The sequence below is a fragment of the Polyergus mexicanus genome, unplaced genomic scaffold (genome assembly GCF_030449975.1).
Source record: "Polyergus mexicanus isolate NDT 795.1 unplaced genomic scaffold, iyPolMexi1.0 SCAF_7, whole genome shotgun sequence".
Lineage (NCBI taxonomy): Eukaryota > Metazoa > Arthropoda > Insecta > Hymenoptera > Formicidae > Polyergus > Polyergus mexicanus.
This window is the reverse complement of record NW_027223327.1, coordinates 4,752,226-4,779,395: the sequence shown is the minus strand read 5'-3', so window position 1 is coordinate 4,779,395 and position 27,170 is coordinate 4,752,226. Positions and strand designations below refer to the sequence as shown.

Genomic DNA, 27,170 nt, shown 5'->3' with positions numbered 1-27,170 from the left:
GGCTCTGTATTAACACCACAAAGAGGGCATTTAAATGATGATACTATGGAGCAACAAATTTTATTAAAAATTAATAAAGAATTTCGATAAAATTTAATCATTTACTTTGTAATAAACCTTGAATGAAATCTTGCTTACAATTTTTTAAAAGTTTTTCTTATGCAAAATAATTTATTAATTTGTATTGTAAAAAAGTAACGGAAATTGTAACGACTCGTTACTTTTTAGTAACTGTAACGGTAACGAGTTACTTTTTAAAATTGGTAACGAGTAACGGTAACGAGTTACTTTTTAGAAAAAATAACGGTAACGGTAACGAGTTACTTTTATAAAGTAACTTTCCCAACCCTGGAAATAACGTATATTAAAGAGGCTAAAATTAATGAAATTATTTTACGTACAATATTGTACAATATATTACATTTTAATGGAATTGAAACATGTACAAAAATTAATATATAAATTTTTTTATCTCCACACACGCATGTAAATATTTTACTTACTCGCAATTCTTCAGAGAGCGATAAAGTTGCTGTCTGTGAAACTGAAGATGTAATGTTGCAAAGTGCCCTTTACCTGGGTTTCAAGGCACTTGCTCGCTATCAATGCAAATTGTCCGTAATGGAGGCTCTTAGACGAAATCCGATCTTCTCGGGAATGGATAATTCGCGAGTGTCGCGATAACTATCGCAAATCGCACAGCATCGAATCGAGAGAGATACTTAATTCTTATTATTAGACTATAGACCGGAAGAATTGACATTGAAATTATATAAACAGGAATAAAAAAAAATATATATATATATATTGACTTTGCAGATATAACATGCAAATTTTACAAACGACCTACAAGAAATTTTTAGTTTTTAATAGAAAACAAGATGAAAATTATGCAAATTAGAAATTTACACGTTGCTCCTTAAAGCGAGCGAGTTTTTCAAATTTGGCTTCCTTATAGAGGAAGCAAATTCAATCAACCGACTATCCTTTAATGATACTTTATTCATATAGAAAGATTTAACTCGATATCTTAAAATTTGCAAAAGTTAAGATGTGTACAGACGTTCCTCAAAAAATTAAAAATTTTATAAAAAAAATGAACCTCCTTATCGATTCTCACCAAATTCAATACCAATCATCCTTTAACAATACTTTATCCATGTAAAAAGACTTTAGCCCGATGTGTCAAAACTTGCGGAAGTTAGAGGTTGTACAACGCACATACACACAACTATACTAACGGTCGGCGAAATTTTTTTTACTCAGATTTTTTTGTACGAAAACAAATTCAAGAAGGTACCCGAAGTCTTACCCTACTTTCCCCTACATACATACATACGTATGCAGACATTTTTTCAGGAATATAATTTTTCGACGATTTTTAGAACACATCGGCATAGAAAAGTTGAAAAAAAATTCTGTCACGAAAGCAAAGCTTCCTCTATAAGGAAGCAAAATTTTTGTTACGCTTTTTGACATCTGTTTTTTTTATTTGTATTTTTTTACTTCTTATCTGTCAATTATCTTAATATCTAAATAAAAAAAAAAAGGTGTATAATTTCATTTTTATTAATTGTCAAAATTTAATACCACTAAATTAAATTCAATTATATTAGATTAAATTAACTTGTCAATATTGAATATTGAATATTAACGATAATGTAATCGAAAGATTTAATAGAGAAATTTTGCTGTGCAATATATTATTTTGTTAATTACTGGCTATGATGCACTATGGTATACTAAATGTATTTCGTAACATTCATTAATATTTGAATGCAAGTACAATGTTAACAAATCCATTTCATCAACCGCGACGGCGAATTACCGATTTAGAAATACGCTTTGAGCAACATCCGCTTTGGAAGTATATACTTCCTACCGTCTATCCTTTTTCATACAGAACTTAATTAATTTCTCATGCACGCCTTCTCATATAGAAACTCGACTGTCTTGTGCAATTTCGTGCGTAATGAGTTGACGCAAAAAGATATTAACAAATCGACTAGCTATGCATCTCTTAATTGGCCATTGACTTTCCATCCGATAGCTCATTATTCTTTGAATTGCTAATTACGGATTGTTATATAATCACTAAATTACAAAATGCAATTTATGATTAGTCTTTTATAACTTGACTGCGTAGTAAAAAAATCTGCGTTATAAATTAATATCCATTCAAAACTTTATATTTTTACATATACATAACGGTAACGAATTAGCCGTAACTTTTATCGTTATTTTTTAGTTTTTATTGTCTTATATCTATTTAATAGATGTATTTTTTGAAAAATATTTTGTAACCTTCTATCATAGGCTGTATTCTGATAGTCACTGCTGTCAGTACTGAAAATCTATACTAACGTAAATTATAGATTTTACAATACTGATAGTGAATATTGGGATACACTCTTAATAATATCAATATTTCTCTTATCAATGTTTAAAAATAATGTTTGATAAAAATTTTCAACATAATTGAAATTTGTAAATTACAATTTAAATTCTTATAAAGATAAGTGTATTAAAAAGTCAAGATATTAACATAAAGAATTAGAATCATTAAATAAGTTTAATATAAAAAACGCCTGCTATATAGAGACTAATTTAGAATTTTTAATTGTAACATAGATTATTACATTTAATATTGATTATTAAATAATTTTATAATCTAATCCCATACAGCACTGAAGCTTGCAACAACATTGCTGCAACATTGTAATATTGCACATTGCAGTTTAATGTTGCAGAAATATTGCAAAGACATTATTTTACAATATAACTTTAGCAATGTTACAGCAACATTCCGAAAATATTACAAAAAAAGTATTCAATAATCGCTAGTTCATTCGTTTACCATTATGCGGCGCATGTTGCGCTATCTATTCCGCATTTAATTTTTAGTCATGATGATTATAGAAAATTTACAAAGAGCGGCTAGTATGATTAAAAAGATATAATAACTATTTTTGTTAATTTAAGTCGTATGATATGGCCCCAATACAGGGGCTCAGACATTGGACTAAGAATTCTTTTAATAGTTTCCATTCTTATATAAAATCAAAAATTTGATAATAATTTTCTTATATGCAAGATACTTCAGATTTTAATAAATAAATTTTGATATTATATAAAGATAAGAGAGATGTGAAAAAACTCGTATGCGTAAATTCACCACAATCTTTTTGCATCCGGATATCTGAATATTTCGGATACAAAGAAATTGTGAATTTACACAATTGCAAATTGAGTTTTTTCTTATTTCTCTTAGATATTCTGTCAGTGAAGGAAATCGAATGTGTACTGAAAAATTTACATTTTATAATTTCGTTATTATTATAATACAGAAAATCTATATACACGCTAGATACTGACTCTTACAGGCCTAATTTCTTATTATTTTTTTCATATGTTAAGGATATTATATCGATAAATATACATAAAGCATTATTGCATATATATTATATTGCTATGTTGCTGCAATATTATATTGCAATATTTCTGTAGGCGGACATTTTACTGTTGCTGCAATATCATAACAACGTTGCAGCAACATTTCGCAATGTTTCTGCAATGTTGCAATCTTGCAGAAAAATGTTGCTGCAATGTTATTGCAATCTTGCGGTGCTGTATGGGATAGCTTATTTTAGAATTGCAAAAAACATAAACATAACGAAAAAGTAACGAATCGTTACTTTCCAAGTAATGGTAACGGTAACGAGTTACTTTTTAAAAAAAATAACGCTAACGGTAACGCATTACTTTTATAGAGTAACGTCCCCAACCCTGGTATAATCTTGTCTAATTATTTCTTTCACAATAATTCACAATAATATACGTATATAATTCAAGCGCGTACAAAAAACTTTATATATATATATATATATATATATGTATAATTAAATATCATATATTTTTTATCGTAGAACAAATACAAGTTCTCGTTTATCCGTTTATACACAATATATTTTGTACTGAAAAAAAAAAATAAATAAATATATATTATTATATACGTATACATATATTATATATCAGTATTATATATATAAATATAATAATATTATATTAAATTAACACACACTTTCTCTATAACATAATTTCGCAATTACTCAAGTGTTTAAAGTGACATTTAATTAATATTAGTTTACATTAAAAATTTATGCAAATATGATGTAAACAATGTGTATACAATTCATGTAAGCGTAATTTTGAAATCTACGACACAACTCTGGTGCAATCTCTTTATTTCTGGGGTACGCTATTAAGACTTCTCGATTAATCTTCAGCCAGAACGTATACGGTTTCTCCCTCGTGCGCCAAATTTCCGTCGTCGCGTCCGTGAGAACGCATTACGATCTTAATGAGCACTTAGCATAACAAACGCAAGATCGGATCGGGTTGCTAAGCGGAGAAGCGCACGCACGATGAGCAAGAATGCGCGCGAGCGCATCGGGTGGGCTCCGCCAGAAAGGAAATTAGACGATCGTCCGGAGTCTCGTAAATGCAACGGTCTCGTAATAAGTCTGTTAGACACGTATGTATGCCAAATCCTTAACGTATATAATACAAGTATACAAATCTCGAAAAGATCGATAAGATTCACGCACTAAAAAAATGGAAACCCCCAAAAATATTCTTTTATCAAAAATTAATTTATTCAAATACTTGCAAAGGCATTAATTATTTCAATCAAGCAGCAAATATATTTGAATTGACGAAATATAAAATAAAAACAAAGTATGCCTTTATCTGCAAATAAAAAAAAAACAATGTTTTTTAGATTTGTTACGCTAAAGTACTTCCCCCCTCCAAAAAAAAATAATAATAATAATTTTTAATTGCCTGTTTCAAAAACATATTTTCTTTATTTTAATAAATAATTTTTTTTTTCAAATATAAATATTTTTTGTTATTAAAATTTTAAATGTTTTCAAAATTATAATTTTTATTGCATCGAGCTTATAATTTATTTTACATAACAAAACATTTTTCAATCAAGCAGCAAATATATTTGAATTAACGAAATATAAAATAAAAACAAAATATGCCTTTATCTGCAAATAAAAAAAAAACAATGTTTTTTAGATTTGTTACGCTAAAGTACTTCCCCCCTCCAAAAAAAAAAATAATAATAATTTTTAATTGCCTGTTTCAAAAACATATTTTCTTTGTTTTAATAAATAATTTTTTTTTTCAAATATAAATATCTTTTTTATTAAAATTTTTAATGTTTTCAAAATTATAATTTTTATTGCATCGAGCTTATAATTTATTTTACATAACAAAACATTTTTGGAAACAAAATATATATTTGTTTAAGTAAAAAAAAAAGAAATCAAAATTAATAGAATAGATTTATTTAATTGAAGAAAATTCATTATAGTGCATGTATAAAAAAAAAAACGGGTTTTATGAACATAAAAATCTTGAGAATTCTCGTATATTCACAAGATTTCTCACGTATGATTCATTATCGCTTAGAATATCTTGGCAATTATTAACAAATCTAGTCTCAGACGTAATGCGTTTTTAACGATATTCAATTATAAAACGTAGATTTTTCAAACGCAATATGTAAATTAGCTAAAAAGATATTATTTCTAATATTCCAGATATACTTTTCAGCGTTACAACGTACCAAAATCATTTTCGCTATTCGAACATTTAAAGAGCAGAATATCCCTGGTATCACAGCTCGCGTAATTCAGAATGCCCACTCAAATCTTATAAAAATTCTGCGATTTTGTAAATATTTTTATTCAAAATATCAAATAAAGAGAATACCTTTTAGGCAAATTTTTAAAATGATCTTTTTTATCGTATGCGTTTTCTAATGTTTCTCTCTTACGCAAGGGAAAATATAAAATCTCTAATAAATTAAATTGCTAGATTTATAAATGAACCTTAAAAAAAAAAAAAAAAAAGAAATTGAATAACCTTCGTAAGATAAATATTTTTCACTTGCATAACATTTTCATTTTTTTATGTACTGCATATTTAATATTTCATTAAGACATTGAATATATAAGCAGAGAGAGAGAGAGAGAGAGAGAGAGAGAGAGAGAGAAAGAGAGAAATATATATTTAAAATATATATGTATAATAAAAATACATAATTTTCACTTGGCTTGCTGACTGATTACAATATAAGAAAAAATTAAAGAGAACATTTTTTTAAAAAAATTTCTCATGTCTCAATAAATATTCCCTTGACTTTTCCAGGTACGAAGAAAAAATTCTTGAGAAAATATTTCCACGTTTTTCCAGAGGGGCGAGGGGGAAGGGGAGGAGACGTCCTATATATATATATATATATATACATATATCGAAAGTAGCCAAAACGGAGATGACGTGGAAAGCGATCGTTGGAAGCGGCCTCGCCGCGTGATGCGCATGCGAGCGCCTTTCGACTTATGGAAGTTTAGCCGTTAACTTAACCGGCGTTTACCTTAATCTAAGATCAGCTACGCGGCCCAAGCCGTGCTCTTGCGCGGTATAATATATGGCCGTATGAATATGCATTGGATACGGTACGAGGTCTTTGCCGCGTGCGTGTGCCGAGTGTATGTACGCCCCGCGTTGACGTGCTTGCCCACGCTCACTTTGCTGATACACACGAGCGACGATACGCTTTACGCGGTGCACGTTACACTCTCGCGCGCGCGTGTGTGTGTCGCGCGCGATCAGTGACGTTGCTGTCAATCGGTATGGGTGGTGAGCATCTATCTCTCGGCGTGCGAGAGAGAAGCTCGATATGCGATTATTACTTGGACTTTAGTTTACAACGTAATAATTCTACGACATTCTGCGAAAAGTATTTATGGAAAGGAGATCTCTCGCCGGTGAGGAAAAACAAGCAAATATACATGCGATGTCGTTAATCATTCAGCTTTCAGTGCTTGTTGCACGATAATCATGTACATTGTTATCTGAGGCGTCGTTATCAGACAGTTCGCGAAGATATTATTCATACAATTGCATATGTTATTTATAGATATCGTTGAAAAATTTCTTGCATCTTGTTTTTCGTCCGTCGTGAAATATATAAATTGAACTCTAAGCGGAAAATAAAATTTTTGGAACTCCAAAAAGAAGCTGTTTAGTTGATGATTATTACACATATCTAATATATAGGAAGTTTCTTTCTTCTATCAAATCTACTTTTTTATTCAGTTTTTAAGAGATTTCAATAACTTTAGCGCAATATGATAACAGAAAAATTTATTTTCTGTAGGTATTTTTTTTTATTATAAATATAGCAATATAGTACAAATAAAATCAAAATATTAGTTAAATTTGATAATTTATTTTTTTTGTCAATATATACATTACATAATTATATATAATTTGCAGAATTCGTTAATAGAATTAGACTGGATAAAGTTAGGTTAGGTTAGATTAGGTTAGGTTATGAAAAATACATTTAAAGGAGACTAATTATGAAATCTTACAATCTCTTTTCAATATCTATTGATTGTGAATTCATTTATTTAATAAGACACAAATTTGTACACATATATATGGTATATATCGTTTATTGTAATTAAATTTATCAGTTTCTGATAAATAATTAAATCATTTAAAATTTTATATAACGGTTTCTTTTTTAGTTTAAGCGATAAATATTTTTATACCGACATTTTTTTCCATGCAATTAATAATAATACTTATAATTCAAAAAGCTATTGCGCTCTCTAGGACCTGTTGCATTGTATTATATTTTGTTTCAAAGAAATAGCACTTGGAATGAAGAATAAGAATTGTTAAATCGTGTCGTCAAAAATTATCGGAATCGTACTTAGTTTCTATAAAATCTACTTTTTTATTCAGTTTTTAAGAGATTTCAATAACTTTGGCGCAATATGATAACAGAAAAATTTTTTTCTATAAGTATTTTTTTGTTATTTTATAAATATAACGATATAGTAAGAGTTCAAATAAAACCAAAATATTAGTTAAATTTGATATTATATTTTTTTTGTCAATATGTACATTACATAATTATATATAATTTGCAGAATTTTAATAAGAATTAGACTGGATAAAGTTAGGTTAGGTTAGATTAGGCTAGGTTATCAAAAATACATTTAAAGGAGACTATTTATAATTATGAAACCTTACAATCTCTTTTCAATATCTATTGATAGTGAATTCATTTATTTGATAAAACACAAATTTGTACATATATACCATGGTATATATATATTGTTTATTGTAATTAAATTTACCAGTTTCTGATAAATAATTAAATCATTTAAAATTTTATATAACAGTTTATTTTTTAGTTTAAGTGATAAATATTTTTATACCGACATTTTTTCTCATGAAATTAATAATAATACTTATAATTCAAAAAGCTATTGCGCTCTCTAGGACCTGTTGCATTGTATTATATTTTGTTTCAAAGAAATAGCACGTTGGAATGAAGAATTGTTAAATCGTGTCGTCAAAAATTATCCGAATCGTACTTAGTCTCTATAAAATCTACTTTTTTATTCAGTTTTTAAGAGATTTTAATAACTTTGGCGCAATATGATAACAGAAAAATTTTTTTCTACAAGTATTTTTTTGTATTATAAATATAACAATATAGTAAGAGTTCAAATAAAACCAAAATATTAGTTAAATTTGATATTATATTTTTTTTTGTCAATGTGTACATTACATAATTATATATAATTTGTAGAATTCGTTAATAGAAGTAGACTGGATAAAGTTAGGTTAGGTTAGATTAGATTAGGTTATGAAAAATACATTTAAAGGAGACTAATTATAAAACCTTACAATCTCTTTTCAATATCTATTGATAGTGAATTCATTTATTTAATAAGACACAAATTTGTACATATATATATGGTATATATTGTTTATTGTAATTAAATTTATTAGTTTCTGAAAATAATTAGATTATTTAAAATTTTATATAACAGTTTATTTTTTAGTTTAAGCGATAAATATTTTTATACCGACATTTTTTTCCATGCATTTAATAATAATACTTATAATTCAAAAAGCTATTGCGCTCTCTAGGACCTGTTGCATTGTATTATATTTTGTTTCAAAGAAATAGCACTTGGAATGAAGAATAAGAATTGTTAAATCGTGTCGTCAAAGATTATCGGAATCGTACTTAGTTTCTGCTTACAATTAGTTTACCAATACTATTTTTGATAAATAAAAAATGCCACTCGCGATACGAGAAAATATTGGGCGTCTCGCCGGTTAGCGAACGAGAGCGGAGTGCGTTACTTTCGTGAATGCGTGTGGGAGTAATTTGTGAGTAGCGGACGCGATACCATGTGCGGACGTCGAGCAAGTAGAAGGTGTATTCTTATCTGGGCGAATTTTACGAGCGTTTTAAAGGATCGTTAATTCCAGGACTTTTATCGTATTCGCCTCGGGCCTCTCATTCGCTCGGGCATCCGCTTCCAACGGCAGCTGCTGAAAGCGGATTGTAACGAAAGTTGAGCATCCATGTTTCGCTGCTACGTTAAATTAGCGACTCTCTAAATCATCGAAACGAATTTACGTTCGAGTGCGTTTAACCGTTCGGTTGAAGATCAACGATAAATAAATTTATTCGTCTTGTGTACGTTTTACGCAACATATGTCAGCTTCCGATTGTTTACTTGACACGAAAGATACTTTGTCAAATATTTTATCCTTTTAATGACGAAACACACGTTTACACAGAGCATCTTCTTTCAATTTTGAAAGAGATTAAACGTGCGCATTGGAAAAAATTGATTTTAATTTCAGATACATTTAAGATTTTTATAAGCAAAGTCATTTTGCTGGCATCTAAAAAACATTTAATCATAAATTTAAATTTTGGGAATATATAAATAATGAAATAATTAAGCAAGTTCTAAATAATATATTATTATCCTTTATTAAAAAAAAAAAAAAAAAAAAAAAAAGAGAGAAAAGCGACATGTGTACTTTGTGAAAAATTCATAAAACTTTGATAAAAGGAACAGTGGAGATAAGATGATGTATGTGCAGATTATGGAAAAATGTTCCCTGAATACGTTGAGCTTAAGTTTATACATTGTTTCAAAGTGACTGAAAAAATGTCGTCCAACCGGAGCGTCTGGGATTTATGAGACTTAATTGACACGTTGATGGGAGCAGTTTTAACGCTCTTAACTTTTCACTTCGTCTTTCTGAGTCGCGACACTCAAGTCGCAGCCTCATGTAAATTTAATGACGTATACACATGGATGTTACTTGTCCAGGGATTAACGCGATACATCCATATTAATCTCTTCAGACAACGTTCCGCTCTTTGAAAAGTTCAAAGAGCCTGGAGGAAATTTTCCTCGAGATTTCCAAACACCTACTTTAACGATATTAGTTTCTCTGAATTTTTCAAAAGATATACAACATTCTATGTACATTATGTTAACTATATTCAATCATTTTTGGCCGTGTTTTTTTTTTTTCTTTTTTTTTTTTTTTTATGTGCACATGAATTAAAACATACAAACCTACGTATTTATTACTTTCCTTGTGGTGGGGCAAAACCGAGTATTTACACATGTCATTGATTTTGATTACAATAAACCTAGATTTTGTAATTACACGATGTTTTGCGTATTTTCAAATAGGTACCCGGTTTGACCCTACCGAGTACTTTGATTTCTCCACAAAATCTTGTTATTCTTGATATCGGAAAAATTTTTTTTTTTTTTTTTTTTTCAGCAATCAACTTTATTTTCTCATAATTTAAGGTTCACTAAAAACTACTAACGGTCGGCAAATTTCTTTTTTTTTTTTTTTACTCTCAGATTTTTTGTAGGAAGGCAAATCCAAAAAGATACCCGGTTTTACCCTACTTTCTCCTAATTACACATAATTGATAAAATAATTAAAAAATTATAAATATATAATATGATATTAGGTGTACAACTTTGCTTCCGCCGTTTTCCTATAGATGGCTTTAGCGGTAAGTAGTGGTCGAAATAAATAGATCATAGACGTCATGCGATAAACTTGGGCATCTGTCAACATAACCCCATAGAAACATTAGTCGATTTGTGTCTGCATCATAAAGTTATTCTTGATTGAAAATGTCAGTTTATGAGCCAAATTCTCGTCATTTGCGGGAGGTTTTAATTTTCTGCTTCAATATGAAGAAATCTGCGGCTGAGGCTCATCGAATGCTCTCAAATACTTATGGTGAAGCCGCTATTAGTGAAAGAACGTGTCGTGAGTGGTTTCAACGCTTCAAGAACGGTGATTTTCACGTCGAAGACCGGCATAGCGGTGGAAGAGAGAAGGTTTTCGAAGATGCAGAATTGGAGGCATTACTTAATGAAGACTCGAGTCAAAGTCAAAAAGAGGGAGAAAGTAGTGGCCAGCGATGGACAATACTTTGAATCATAAATATATAACCAGTTTTTTTACAATAAAGCCTTGAATTTCGGAAAAAAACGGCGGAAGCAAAGTTGTACACCTAATATATAATTAAAATATATCGTACATATACATACATGTTAACGAAAATAATTTAATATAATATATGATATTAAATAAATAAAAGATTACGATTGCTTTCTTATAATAAACTTTTTATAATATCTCATAAAACTTATCTATTTTTCAAGATCCATTTTAAAAAGAGACTTTGTGTACCAAGTCTCCTTCGCAAAAATAAACGTAATAAATCAACTATATTTCGACATGTGTATAATTCAAAGTCACGTATATCTAACATGTTATTATTTACGTTGTGATTCCTTTAATCAAGATCATCATGAAGTAATATCATCATGAATCGGCCTCACTTTACTGGCGCGTGTTCATAAGCTTACATCGAAAATATTTAGGCGTTATAAGATAAGAATATGTAGCGATATAAATGACGATTCCTGATAATTAGCACAAGGAAAAAAAAATTTTCGCTACCATAGCTAATTATGATTTGCAAAATTAATTTCTAAACTGCAGCGAAACGGTTTGCTGTTGCACCTAATAAATAGGTATCACAGCTAACATGTTCGCTGTTGCACCTAATAAATAGGTGTCACAGCTAAGATATGTTCGCTGTCCATATATTACAACTGAAATCTAATTACCAGTTCTTAGCTACGGCAGCTAATTTTTTTTTCCGTGCGTCGAGTATTTTTTTTACACGTTCAAGTTGCATTCGAAACTTTCTATGAAGATTTCAGTAAACTAATTACACACCAAGAGAGAGAGAGAGAGAGAGAGAGAGATCGTGCGTTTATAAAGTTTACAAACCTTCGCGCGTATTTATAATATACAATATGTAAATACAGTCTTCTGTAATTAAATAATATCATCATCCCTAATTTCTGTACTTCTATCATTTTGTATGTGCGTGTACCAACTCCGCCATACCTAACTCTCTATTTCAATTCGATTCTGCTAATGTCAGAATAATGGCTCGTTTCAATGTACTCATGTAACATCACAAATTGCATTTATGTTACAGAAAATTTTCTTTAGACCTAATGATTCTGAAAAAATTTTTGTATTACGAATTTCAGATATATATATTTCCGCCAGTATAGTTTTTTTCTTAATATTTAGGAGGTCGAAAGATATAATTCGGATCGCGTTTTGAATAAAATAAATGTTGCTTTATTTTCAGTTTACTAGATTTTAATTGAGATGAATTAATTGAAAAAGAATGTGCAATATTATTCAATGCTGCTTAACAGAAATTTCTGTTCTTGCTCACCCACTAAGACTGCAAATTATTTTAAAGTAGAACTCTTTAAGGGGTAGACTTTCTTTCCGAAAATTACAACAATATCGTTTTTTTACACTGATTTTTTTTTTTTTTTTTTTTTTTTTTTTTTAGATTTAAAACATTTATCGTATGTGTGCATGTGTCATGCAAATTTATTCAAATGACGAGTACAAATCATGTTGTTAATTGTAGTAATTGTGCGATGTATATAAAATGTCGTCATTTTTAAAGATTTTGCGATATCTATTACAGAAATAGTTATCATTTCTTATCAGATTTTTTGTAACTATTTTCTTACTATTAGGCTTCACTATTCAAAAATATTCCAGCGTCACGATTATTCTGATCGACCCTATCATGGCACAATTTAACGCTCAACATCACTCTACGACGACATTGGTAACACGGCCAAGTGTAGTAATCAACGCGCTTCTTTGATATGCTTAACGAGCCTCTTCTTGAGCCTCGACGACAGGGGAGGGATGAAAAAGTTCACGTGGCAAAAAACTCGCTCGCTCGCTCGCTTGCTCGCCCGGACTTCCGGAGCTTCGCTCGTCGCTCCGTCTCGTGAATTCGTAAATTCGCAGAGTAACTTCGTCGGAGCTGGAACCACCCTTCTCCCTTTCGATGGCACTTCACCCCTTCCACGTGGTCTCGCTGGACCTTCTGTCCCCCTCTTGTTCCGCGACGATCCATCGCCGTTCCATCTCGAAGAGAGCTCTCGGAGGAGAGTAAGCTGGAAATGGGAGGCCCAGTATCATCGCCCGCTCCACCCTTCACTCCTGCTCTATTCTTTCTCCTGCTCTATCCGATCTCCCGCCGTTGTCCCGACACCTCCCACCATCATCGTCTTTTGCGCGAGGCAACCTGGGCACCCCCTGCTCCCCTTCACCCACCCGGACTATAATGAAAGATATTAACTACAATTTTATATCGAATTACCGCTGAAACACATTTCAAATTACTTGGGCGTAGCCGCGCCACGTAACGGAGACGCCGTGGTAGCTTTAGTTGGGATTGGCGGGATACTTAACGGCGAAACGCGGGATTGGCCGGGGTTGAGCAACGGTGGGGTGATTGTGGGGCGTGCCAGAATCTCGATATGGCCGCCCAGGACGAGCAGAGGTGCTCGACGTCCTCAGTACGGACAGACCAGTCGTGGCAACTCGGTGCACACGTACGCACGCGACGCACGCATACCTCGCGTCACGATTACGGTTTCTACAGTTTTGGAAACAGACCGATCAGAGCAATTCTTCTTTCAGCAGAGTGTCTTTCGCGCAACGGATTGATCACTGCATCGAGATTGTGCGTTCGCGAATCCAGAAGACGCTGTTGATCGATCAATCGGATTGTGTCTCGAAGAATCTTGTATGGTTCGTCGTAACGAATGCTCAGACTTCAGAGCAGGCTAATAAAAGTATTTATCAAAATTCGACTCGAATAATCGCAATGATCTAACGCAACAATCGAGTGATAGTGCGACTTGAAAGAGAACAGTGCCAATAGGCTGTAATGGTGTATTGACAGTTCGAAACCAATAAAAAGCCTCGTCGCGAAAGTGATCAATTATGCCACGTGTGATGGGTAACCGCGACAAGTCCTTAAACATAAACACTCGAAATAAACACGAATCGAAACAAATCAATCCGGTGGACGGTTACTGAACTGATAGAGCTCTGATAAATGTGATTACTTGTGGTCGTTTATGCAGCACGCACAACTGTAGCAGGATAAAGACGAAGGCGCGCCAATGTTTAGGAATTATTTCTTAGAACTTTTGTCACGTCTGTTTCATGCTTGAATAATCAGTCAGCGAACAATAAAAGGTCAAAGTCTCAAACCCATTTGAACAAACAATTTGTCATTTTACCATCGTATAATTGTGCAAAAGTGAGAGGGGGGACTTATATAAAAGTAATTAATAATTAAACGTGCAAAAGGAAAAGGAGAAAAAGGAAAGCGGAAATGGTCGGCGGCTTCGCTCTTACGCGCGGCAATTATGTTAAGTGGCCAATTAGCAATTAACCGGGGAGCTGAGCCGAGCGGCCCCTTAATTGCTTGGGAAGAAGGTGGTAGCAAAGGTGGAGCGACCAAGTGAACGGGAGGAAGTGCAAGGTGCACACGCATCCCGACGCGAATATCGATTTCACGCGCCATTTATGTCAGATTTTCCCCGCATGATTTTTGCCAGCAGATTCACTAAACTGTTTTTCAATATTTGCGCCATTTCAAGGCCCCTTGATGCCTTTGTAAATCGAATATTCATCTCTGATAGACTTATTAAAACGATAAGGGTGATTCATGTCCTCGATGCGAACGAAGGAGGTTTCTTGACCTTTTCAACCAAAAATCAACGCACCGCAGCGAATTCGAGATAAGCGTCAAGAATGTCAGGTAATTACGTGCTCGTCGCACACGTAGAAGAGGAGAAGTGATTCAGAAATCGAGTCTATCCGGAATTACAGTGAAGTGAAATTGAATTAGTGAGGGCACGATCTTCTTGGCGTAGATTACGTCGTCACCGTCGGCAAGATTCTGTCTCCCAGGTACCGGGCAAGTCCTGGGGTGGCGACAGAGGCACCTGCAGGTGCCCGTAGCCCGAAGGAACCACCTGCGTCTACCGTGATGACGGTCCATCACCAGCAGAACCACCACGTGGCCGCTCTCAGTGGCGTTGCCGTGGCCAATAACGGCCTGAATCTCAGCAGGATGTCCGGCCTGGAGGCGCATCGGCTGGAAAACATGGTCGATCGAAACGGCGTCGCCGTCGAACGTCTCTCCAACGGGTTGGACTCGCGCAATAACAATCTAAACAACAACAACAACAATAACAACAACGGGCTGGAAAGGGGCGACGCCTCGACGACGATGCCGCAGAGATCGAGGTTTATGATCACCGATATCCTGGGCGGCGCGTCTAGCAAGATGCACCAGTCCAGCTTGCCTAGCCAGGAGCCACCCGGAAGTCCACCCTCGACGCCGCGGGACCTCAGTGTCAGGCATCAGTCCAGAACGTCCTTGAGCACCAGTAATCTAGACGAGGACAGCGACGCCAGCCACCACGACGGCGCTTCCGTTACGTCCAATGGTAAATCAGCCTTTATTACGCTTTCGAAACTGCTCGTCGCTCGTTATAACGATGTAATGAAACCGCAACAATATCGATATGTATGACCCATTCTAACGATATTTACATGTCAGTAATAGAGAGAGAGAGAGAGAGAGAGAGAGAGAGAGAATCTTTTAAGCGAAAAAAAAGATTATATTTTCGACACAGTCGGGTAAAAAACGAGTTACGGGTCAGCTTATATACGATACATTATAATTTTCGAATCACACGCGATGTGGAAGAAATAGAGTTCGATACACGAGTCAATTGATCAAAATTGAATATTTTTCTAATAATTTTTATAGCAAAATTTAAATATCAAAACATCAAGCAATTACTTTAGGATCTATTCAGTTTTATTCCTGGTTCCTTACTAAATTTTTCGCATTTCTCACAAACTAGACTTTATATGACCATCCGATAATTTGGTAAACTCCGTCTCTCTTCTCAGGACGTATAATTTATAATGATTGTTTGAATAATTAAAGGCTTTATTCGATTGAAAGATGATCAAATGAGTCATAACGGCGCTATCTTTCCTTGCGTTTTGAGATTTTGTCCACTCATCTGATCGCTTGCGTGGATTTTTACGAAGGTGTCAAGGATATTTACGGGGTACATGGTCCCTTTCGACCGGATGTTACAATCGGTGAGATCACGTCGACCGTCGCTGATTGTGATTGTATGGAGTGCCTCTCTTTCGAGAATCAGATATATCTCTCTCTGCGGAGAGAGGTAAACGTTTCTCCTTTTCTTACTCTTTCTCTCTCTCTCTCTCTCTCTCTCTCTCTCTCTCTCTCTCTCTTTCTCATTTCAAGTTGTTGGGTCTATTCGACCGACAACGTTTAGGAATTCTAATGGTTCTAAATTGGAGCTCGGCATTTTCGAAAGCTTTAATTACGTTACCCTCATTTGTTTCATTCATCTTTTCTACCTGTGCTGCTGTGTCCTCCGGAGTTCAATCCCTGCGGCTGAACAAGTGCTAAATCGTCGTTAACTTCTTCGATCGGATGACGCCGAATTTTGTAAGATGTCGAAAACACTCGTATTACGCAGAAATTCGTACGCACACATAATAGAGACGCATATAAAACGAATGGAACCGATTCTTAATCGTAACGCAGTTATCGCGTTATTGATTGTCCGAAGTGGATATGAAAATTACTAGTCCTATGATGCGCGTAAATACAAATGTAAATCGTCCGGAAAGTGTTACCTGCTAACAAAAAATTGTTACATCGCTACGAATCACACAATGATCGTAGAAAACCGCGTTGCGTTTCCTCTCCATGAAAGGGGCTATTAAGGTGATCTATACCAAGCGTAATCGGCAACCAATCTCCATTAATTCTTTTACCGATCCGTCCTCCTTTTCGCCCGGGATAGTTTGTTTTCTAAACGCGAAGCCGCTCGCGACGGCTGTTTGTCCCGTAATCGGCTTATTTTCTCAAAGAAGCGCATTACCAACAATTACGCGGACGATGACGATGTGATTAGAAGTGGCGACACCAATACTGCTTCTCGCTCGCGGCGCTAAATTCAAAATGCTGCTTCGTTGCGAAAACAAGCAGCAGCGAACTGTCAACGGAGGCGCCAATATTTCCACGACATTGACTCGCCGCGACGGCTCGCACCTTGCAACGCCTGCGTCGCTATTTATAAACCGCCCCTTAAGTGTTTCACGGACAAGACCAACGACGGTGTGGCGTTTGTTGGAAATCTCGAGAGTCACGTCACGGTAATCGATAATCGTCGTCCTTGCCTCGGTGACACGAGAAATAGGCAAAAGTGCCGCGTGTGCGATAAAGGGATATAGTCAGGGTTGGGAAAGTTACTTTATAAAAGTAACTCGTTACCGTTACTCGTTACTAATTTTAAAAAGTAACTCGTTACCGTTACAGTTACTAAAAAGTAACGAGTCGTTACAATTTCCGTTACTTTTTTACAATACAAACTAATAAATTATTTGGCATAAGAAAAACTTTTAAAAAATTGTAAGCAAGATTTCATTCAAGGATTATTACAAAATAAATGATTAAATTTTATCGAAATTCTTTATTAATTTTTAATAAAATTTGTTGCTCCATAGTATCATCATTTAAATGCCCTCTTTGTGGTGTTAATACAGAGCCACCGATGCTAAACATTCTTTCTACAGATGCACTGCTTGGTAGAGCTGTATTATATTTAATAAAAAGTTTTTTAAGTTTTGGATAGTCGTTTAACATTTCTATATTACAATTATTTGATTTTAAAAACCGTTGCAATTCTTCTTGTTCAGATTCATTTTGCACCGTTTTTTGCTCAAAAATTAAAAAATCATCGTGATCGTCAGATTTTCCAGCTTATGAAGAATTTTCAGTTGATCGGATTCCCAATAAATCCTCCAAGTAATTTTCAGCACGTTTTCTTTTTTCTCCGATTAATTAGTTTAATTTAAATTTTGGATATAAACATGCTGCTATTATTAATTCTTTTGTTTCAAATATTGTAAGAAATCTAAAATCAAATATAATAAATTAAACGACATTGTTTGTTTTATTGAAATTAATACTTTTGAATCAATAGTTTAAAATAAAATAATATTTTTCAATTAAATCCTTATTTAAAATTAAATAACATATGTATTAATCAAATTAATAAGTTACCTTTTATTTAAACCTTGATGAATAGCTTCAACTAATGAATGGCAATCTATAAGGTCAGATTTATTGAGATTTTCTAATTTTCGTTGCAAGGTACTTAGAACTGGTAGTAAATGAGATTACAACATAATAAGAATGCTAATTGGTCGATTTGCTTACGGCTTTACGGTTAAGATAAAAATTTTATCACGCACAATAGCAAGAATAATATCTTAAATAAATCAAAAAATTTGAAAAAAGTAACGATAAAAGTAACTGTTAAATTCGTTACTCGTTACCGAAAAATGTAACGAAGTTACTTTTTCCGTTACAAATAAAATTTGTAACGCGTTACCGTTACAGTTACCGAAAAAAAGGAACTGTAACGGTAATGGCGTTACAAGTAACGCGTTACTTCCCAACCCTGGATATAGTATATGCTGAACTGAAATCGACACGATCGTATGTGTTTTCGTTCTAAAGTTTAAACTAGGATTAAATATACAATAACTTGCAGAAGGTTGAACTAAAAGAAAATACATATATATACCATATATATATTTCGACATTTTATATATAAAATTCTCTTCCAAGAGCAAGCCTATGATCATGATTCATATATTTGTTTGAAGTAACACCTTGCAAAGTAGCATTCTACATTTATAAGAAATATGTTTATAACACACACCAAATGTTTTTTTATAAAATATTAATACTTCATTTCAACGTAAGAGTCATAAAAGAAAATCCATCAAAAAGTCATTTATGTATAACTAATTATTATTGTGATATATATATATATATATTATATTTGCGCAAGATTGCCTATATTGCGGTCAAACCATTCAGTTCCTTACACGAACCGGAGCCCTTATTCCCATCAAGACGAAGAAGATCTTGTAAAAAGTTGGTAACGCTTTTACGAGAAAAAGCGCGAGCACACGAGCGATATTAAAACGCGGGGTGTTCTTCTTTTGATTATTATCTTTCTTCCTTTTAAGCTAATAACGCGCGTTCGTTATTGGTGTTACCAGTCAGCGGCCGACGCGCGCCATCATAATCGTAAATGGTATCCACCTTCCGTGATACGCCATCCAGGGGAGATCGCGGAATTATTAATGAAGGACAATTAGGAGAGGAGTAACGCCGACGTATAATTGCACGCTTTCACGTACATTGGCCCAGACGATTTTTTTTCTCCTTCCACTTTTTTTTTTTTACACGGAGGAACGTTCATTCCAATTTCCCGTCTAGATTATTACATTTCGCCATCATCGTGCGGCCAGCAGCAGCAGCAGCATGTCACGATACAAATACGATCGATCCTTCACACGGCGTTGATTAGAAAATTATTAACGTCGGACTAACAGCCAGACGTAATCGTCGACGGATTTACGCATCGATCATATACGCCGCTGATTGCTCGTTATGCTGTTTACATCTCCCTGAGAGCCCGAACCCTTAATTATCGTATCTCCGGGTATGTCCTTAGCGACAATTACACTGCGTTGATGAGCGAGCAAGTGTATGATAAGCAATAAGGGCAATTTAATGTAGCCGTTCTAATCACAGAGCGGAATACATATATGGTAATGCGTATAAGAAAAGATATTGTATATTTAATTCAATTTATATTTATATTTATATTATATATAGTATGATTCTAAATAAGTGTAAAAATTTTAGGAGATGATTCTTTGTCGAAAATTAAGGGGGGGGGGTCTTTCATATAAATATATACTTCTACATCCCTCCCTAAGAAGTTACACTCTTTTAAAGGAAGAGGTAAAAATTAGCTGTTTATTTTTTTTCTCAAATTTTGGACAAGTTAAACAAATGAAATTTGAGTGACATTTTCCACTAGTAAAAAGGAGATACTTATTAATTTTGTTTTATTAATTCAACTTCTTGTATCTCAAAACCTATGCCATTTAGCAGCATGCTGGTGAATAATAATGGTATTCTTTTTTATTTCTTGAAAATTATTAATTTTACGAAGAAAAATGAAAAACATTTCTAAAGAAATCAAGCTTCCTAATGCATATTTCTAGATGATCATATTTCGGCCCGTTAAAAAGTTTTAATAAAAAATTTAATAGGGGTTGCTAGTTTCATCACCTTATAACGATACGGAAGGATTAAAAAAATGTTAATAAGTATCCTTTTTTACTAGTAAAAAATGTTCACGAAAATTCATATTTTTAACTTGTCCAAGATTTGAGAAAAAGATAAAACCTAATTTTCACCTCCTCCTTTGGAGGAATGTAACTCCTCGAGGAGAGATATAGGAGTATACATTTCTATGAAAGATCCCCCTTAATTTTCTGATTGCTTTCTCAGTCATATATATATATATAATTGATTTTTTCCACGCATTATTATTTATTTACACGGTAGAATTTGTATTGATAATTAAAAACTTATGTATATAAGATTCGTGTATTATTACTTGACATCAATTAAATTTCTTACGAATCAAAAGAGAAAATAAGAATGTGAGGAGGAAATTTTTCATCCGACAAGTTTTTAAATTTAAAAGAGGAGCATTAAAATCTCAATCCTTTTATGAAAAATATAAAAATTATGAGTTTATATCGCTATAGAATTTATGATTATACATTCCTCGAATGCATTGAATTTAAAATATAAACATACACACACACACATATACGTGCGTTTGAAACATAATAGATATTTCTCTCATTTCTACTTTCTCCTACATATATTCCTCTTTTTAATACAAATCTTAACGTCGGATCAATGCATCGCCGTTCTAGCCGGTTAAGAAAAACGTGGAAAAAAAAAAAAGAACCGATCTTTCTCCGCGCGGGAATATCGTTTCTCGGACGCGTGTGCAAGTCGTTTGTAATCCGCTTACGAAGCCGGCACATTCGTCCCCGGGATCCACATTGTTGTCATCTCCGTATCATGGATCTGTCCGGAAGGTCCTGCTGCCAGAAGCCGTTTCACTCCCTTACGGACGAGCTCGCTGACTTTTCGACGCGCGACTAATCCGAGAACCGGAAATGATTGGCAACCGTTTAGATCCCGGCATGGATTAGCAGTCCTATATCCGAGGGACTTTCGCGAGACGAAAGCAATTTCGGATCCCGAAGGCGCCTTTTTGCGTGCCGGCTGTCAGACTTTTGACGACACAATCTACGAGGAATTAATCCCGCGATCTGAATATCAAGAGAGATTCAACGACGAGCGAAAGCTTCGACTGACTCGTATAAAATGAAAAGAAGACCGATTATCTGAGTATCCTGAAGAGTGACTGTCTATTTTGCAAAATAATTGGAATTATAAAAAAGATCTTTAAGATATGAATTTTTTTTTTTTTTTTCAACAAAACGCATACTTTATGGGCCTAATTTAATTATTTTTGCACATTCATCATTAACGATATGTCTGAAGGGAAAGAAAGAAAGAAACTATTGATTTTTTATAAATACTTGAATCTGTATAACAATGAACATATATCCAATGTACAATAATTTTTTTAAATATCTTAAATTTTTCACCAAAATAGATAATCATTTTAGGGACACTTTGTTCATAGATTATACAGAAATAAAATATAATATAAAATAATTTTATAAAAATATTTCTGAAAATATTTATGAAGTTTTTAAAATGTAAAGGATTCTCTCAATCACATCTCGTATCAACGAACCAATTGACCAATGTTTAATCCTGCGTTTCGACGTATTTAAGATTTGTGGCAATTGTCATGATTTGGCGCTGCACAAAATATCCTGGATAAATCTAATCGTAGATCGCGAGATTTAGCTTACGACGCGTAGGAAGGGTATATCGTGTTTACAAAGCGGGTGATCTTAGATTACGGGCGGGTGATTAATTATTCCGTCGGAGGCAGACGTTTACGTATATGTATAACAATGCGCAGGAGCGCATCGTTTGTTGTACGATGATGTAGAATTTCGCGGTATTCGAAACGAAGCGATCGTTTAAATTTTCGTGACTCGAATCGACTCTTCGCTCGATGATCATTTCCAAATCTGCTCCACATTAAGGCGACTCAATCGATCGAATTAATCAATTCTCCCCGCAATTCTTGCCGATAATCGCCTGTCGGGCATGATCTCGAAGTCGGTATCGATTTCGAGAGAGCGAGGTCAAGTCTGTCAACGCGGATATGCCAGGCGCTTAAGAGGATTTGAGAATCTCGTTAGGCGAACGCTGGAAAACAACCGCGCGAATCCCGACAATGACGGTAAACACCTGTCGGCGAGGAAGTTTTTAACGAAGTCCGACAGTATATAATGTGACTCGAGCCGTGTTCGTTTAAAATAATCAGATAATTATTCCTAATGTATCGCGGTAGATTAAAAATTGTCCAATTATGTCGATAATCGCAATATTCTTTTGTTCTGACAAGAAAATGAAATTTGAATTGTTTCTCACCGATTTTGATGGACTTTGGATATGTCATAGAATAGTTAAAAATATGAAACATACAGGGTGTCCCATTTTAAAGGACCCACTCAAATATCTCAGAAACACTGCGTTAAATCGGAAAATGTTTCAAACAAAAGTTGTGTGGCTTCAAGGGGGCCATAAGATGGTGACAATGATTTGACTTTGGAAAATCATTTGAAGGTCATGTGAAGGTCAACTTTAAAATTTTTAACAGAAACCCCCATTTTTTATTTAGTATTCTTATAGCTGACATCGAGAACTTTCCAAAGTACTATAATAAAGTATTTTTTTATTAAGTACTTTTTGAGTTATTTTATATTTTAATCTGACATCTTTTGATATAAAAAATTAAATATCTCATAAAATATTTAGTTTTCGATAATCTTACCGTAATACTTTTGTGTACAGAATAATGAGACAAATCAATTAGTGCAAAAAAAAAATAAATAATTGTTTAAAAAAATACATCGTAAATAATTTTTTTAAAAACTATTATTTTTTTATACTAATTGATTTGTATCATTATTCTGTACATAAAAGTATTACGGTAAGATTATCAAAAACTAACTATTTTATGAGATATTTAATTTTTTATATCAAAAGATGTCAGATTAAAATATAAAATAACTCAAAAAGTACTGAATAAAAAAATACTTTATTATAGTGTTTTGGAAAGCTCTCGAGGCAAGCTACAAGAATACTAAATAAAAAATGGGGGTTTCCATTTAAGATTTTAAAGTTGACCTTCACATGACCTTCAAATGATTTTCCAAGGTCAAATCATTATCCACCTTGAAGCCACACAACTTTTGTTTGAAACATTTTTCGATTTAACGCAGTCTTTCTGAGATATTTGAGTGGGTCCTTTAAAATGGGACACCCTGTATGTATGTTTTATATATGGGCTTACAACTCGGAAATTATTGACGTCCCGACATTTTCGCTGAGGAAAAAAATCGTCTTCGAATAATCTCAAGAGTCTGCCATTAGGAAATAATGCTATGATCCTTGGAATACTCCGTATATAACGATCTAAAATATAATTTATATAGCTGACAATATTAAACAGTATTAATTTCCTGCAGCTGATTTATTACAGTAATACCAATATTTCTTACAAGACGTAAAACTGCAAAATCTCATTAGTATTTTGACAAATATAAAATTCTATAGATAATAAAGAATAAAAAAATAAATAAAATTCACAAATGTTAAACAATATGAATATAATATTGATAATAATTATTCGATAATTATAATTCGATAAACATAATTAGATAATTATCACAGTCTTCAAGACTTTTATAAATCATTTAAGATTAACATACAAAAGATTACAAAAAAAGAATATATTATTTGAAAAATAAATATGAATATTTACATAATTTTTAAAATTATCCAGCAGACTTGTTGAAATCGATCTTTGTAAAATGGAGAACTCGTGTGTTGATGTTTTCGCAAGTAAACCGTTGAATGCGCTCGTGAAATTTGAGAAACACGAGCGTTACGCACCCCGTGGAAACCTTAGGCTCAAGTATAATATGATCTGACAGTAACATTCGATTGCATTTTTTCCTATAATGTTTCCGCGCTGCGATAGCTTTGTATCGTGTAAACCGACACCATCGCAATCCTTATTCCGCTATATGATCCTTTAAATAAATTACGAAGCTATAACTATCGAGGAATTATTATGATCGCGCGAGATAATCGCCGATCTTACAACGTTACGACGTGTAACTATATCATTTATGTATGACGTAATAATGCTATTATTGCCTGTCCGCAAATGTTATATAATATTTATCTGCATTTATATAGATTCTTCGTTTACATATTTCTTTTTGCGTTTTGTATAATATATATGAATTTAATTATTCTTGCTCATTTATCATTAACGATATGGATCTAAAAGGAAAATAAAAGAAACAATTGATCTTTTATAATTTGAGAATTTGTATAACAATGGACGTACAGCCAGTGTATAAAATTTTTTAAAAATATCTTTGATTTTTCATCCAAATAAATAGTCGCTTTAAAAACACTCGGTTTATAAATTTTATAGAAATAAAATGTAATATAAAATAATTTTATAAATGAAATATATAAAATAAAATAATTTCACAAAAATTAACGTAATATTATATTATATATAATAATATTTTATCCTGTATCTTTATTTTATTTTGTATCTGTTTCGTACATATTTATATACTTTACGTTTCACACACGGGATTGAAACGTTGACAAGAGTATTGAAAATGTAATACACTTTTAAAGAATACAATCAAAAGTCGACTTAATACGACGTATGGGACGCTAATTTGGTTCAACCCCGTAAGTTTGTTTTTAAAATTCTCGCCGACAGTTTGTTCCCCCCCGTGGGATCGCTGCGAAATAGAGTGGGCAGGCAATAAAACGTTGCCCCCATAACATTATCCCCAGTGTTTTCTCCCCCAAAGGTGGTGACGCGGTAACACAATACAGAAGAGGGGTCAGATTCTGTCCCGTCGAGGGCCACCGCCTTTGTATACGATATACGAGGGGTTGTAGGTGGCGATGGTAAAAGAACATCCCGTACGACACGGGGCCAAGCGAAGAGGTGTGACTCGCATTTGTAAGCAAAATTCCATAACAGCTTTCATATATAAAAGCTTCTATAGAAAAATACCCCCGAAACTTTAATCGTTAATTTTTTTTCCTAAGAAATTTGATCTTAACTTGTGTACAAAAGACATGCATGCGATATAAATTAATGTTTTTGATATTGTCTGGGGGAATAAAGATTTTATTCTTTAGGGAAATTAGATTAGAGAGACAATGTGCACGAAATACTTTTGTCCATGTGTCATAGATCCGTATCTGGAATATTTTGCAGTAGATATAATTATCTCTATTAAATCTATAATTAAGAAGCGAAGAAAAAAAAATCCATGCATCTTTATGTCTCTTCCAAACCGCGAGCTTTTTATAATTTTTCCAAACGATCACGATACTTAATTCGTGTATAAAGGCAACAACATATTTAACCTATACTTACATTTCTCTTATGCATTAATAAAGATTTTATATCGTAAAAATGTAGATGGTACCCAAGTTCCCCTTAACTCTCTTCCGGATTACTTACGCGACGCACTCGGCGCGAAATAAAGCGATAAGCAAATAAAATCGCGCAACACACAATGGGAAACTCCGGGCTTTTCCGTCCCCCTCTCTCTCTCTCCCACCGAGATCATAAAGTGCGCGAGGCAACGTTTCGCGAAAGTTTTATTATTCTCATTTTTACGATCCGTCCGGCTGATTCTTCCTCTCTAGCTGCAGCCACTAGCGCCCCCTGCACTCTTCTCCGCATCCTTCATCGCAATGTCTGCGAGTTTCGCACAAAGTCCTTGGCCCAGTAACGATATAACGAAGAACGCGATCGCGCCTGGGAAGTTGCCTGCCGTTACTCGTGCATTCGATATCTATTCGATACAGTTTCTTTGTGTAAAAGAAGATCTACACGAGTTACGCTTACGCGACATATTTATTATTAACAATCGCTCGAATATATTTAACAAAAAAAAGAAATCCATTACTTTCGACGAACTTGATATTAAGTATGCATCGTTAAAAGTCTTGGCGAGAAAAATGTAAGAGTATTGCAAGAGAATTTTGAAAAAATATTAATTTATTATAATTAATTAAAAATTTTTTAATAATTAATTATAGATTTATATGTATATATATATATATATATATATATATATATATTTTAGGTTATTTTTAATTTTAATTTTATTACATACCATTTAGATTTGAGATTTATAAAAGAAACAGAATAGCAATGCAATTTCTTTTTTTATTAATTTTTTAAGATTTTACTTTTTATAGATAACCATTTATTATTGTAACAATCACTCGAATATCTAACAAACATAAAATCCATCACTTTCGACAATGATCTTTGCGATAAAGATGTATTGCGGGAGAATTTTGAAAAATATTAGTTTATTATAATTAATTATAAATTTTTTCATTAATTATAGATTTTTATATACACATTTACAATATTTTTTTTTATTTTTTTTATTTTGAATTTTATTACATATCATCTAGATTTGAGATTAATAAGAAAAACAGAAATGCAATGCAATTTTTTTTTTTTTTTTTTTTAAATAACTTTTAAGATATTTTACTTTTTACTTCAATCTGATTATATTCCGTTAAAAATTTGTGGACCGTTTCGTTTATACAGGGTGTCCTAGACGACCCGTACATCCCTTTTCTT

General features: G+C 33.0%; 1 protein-coding gene across 1 annotated transcript in view; it reads left to right on the top strand.

Moving 5' to 3' along the window:
* Positions 1 to 13,879: 13,879 nt before the first annotated feature.
* LOC138934799 (homeobox protein B-H2) overlaps positions 13,880 to 27,170 on the top strand; it is a 37,471-nt gene continuing 24,180 nt past the window's right edge. Inside the window, exon 1 of the mRNA XM_070298887.1 lies at positions 13,880 to 15,812. Coding sequence (XP_070154988.1) covers positions 15,350 to 15,812 — 463 coding nt within the window. The 5' untranslated portion in view covers positions 13,880 to 15,349. The remainder of the gene's footprint in view (positions 15,813 to 27,170) is intronic.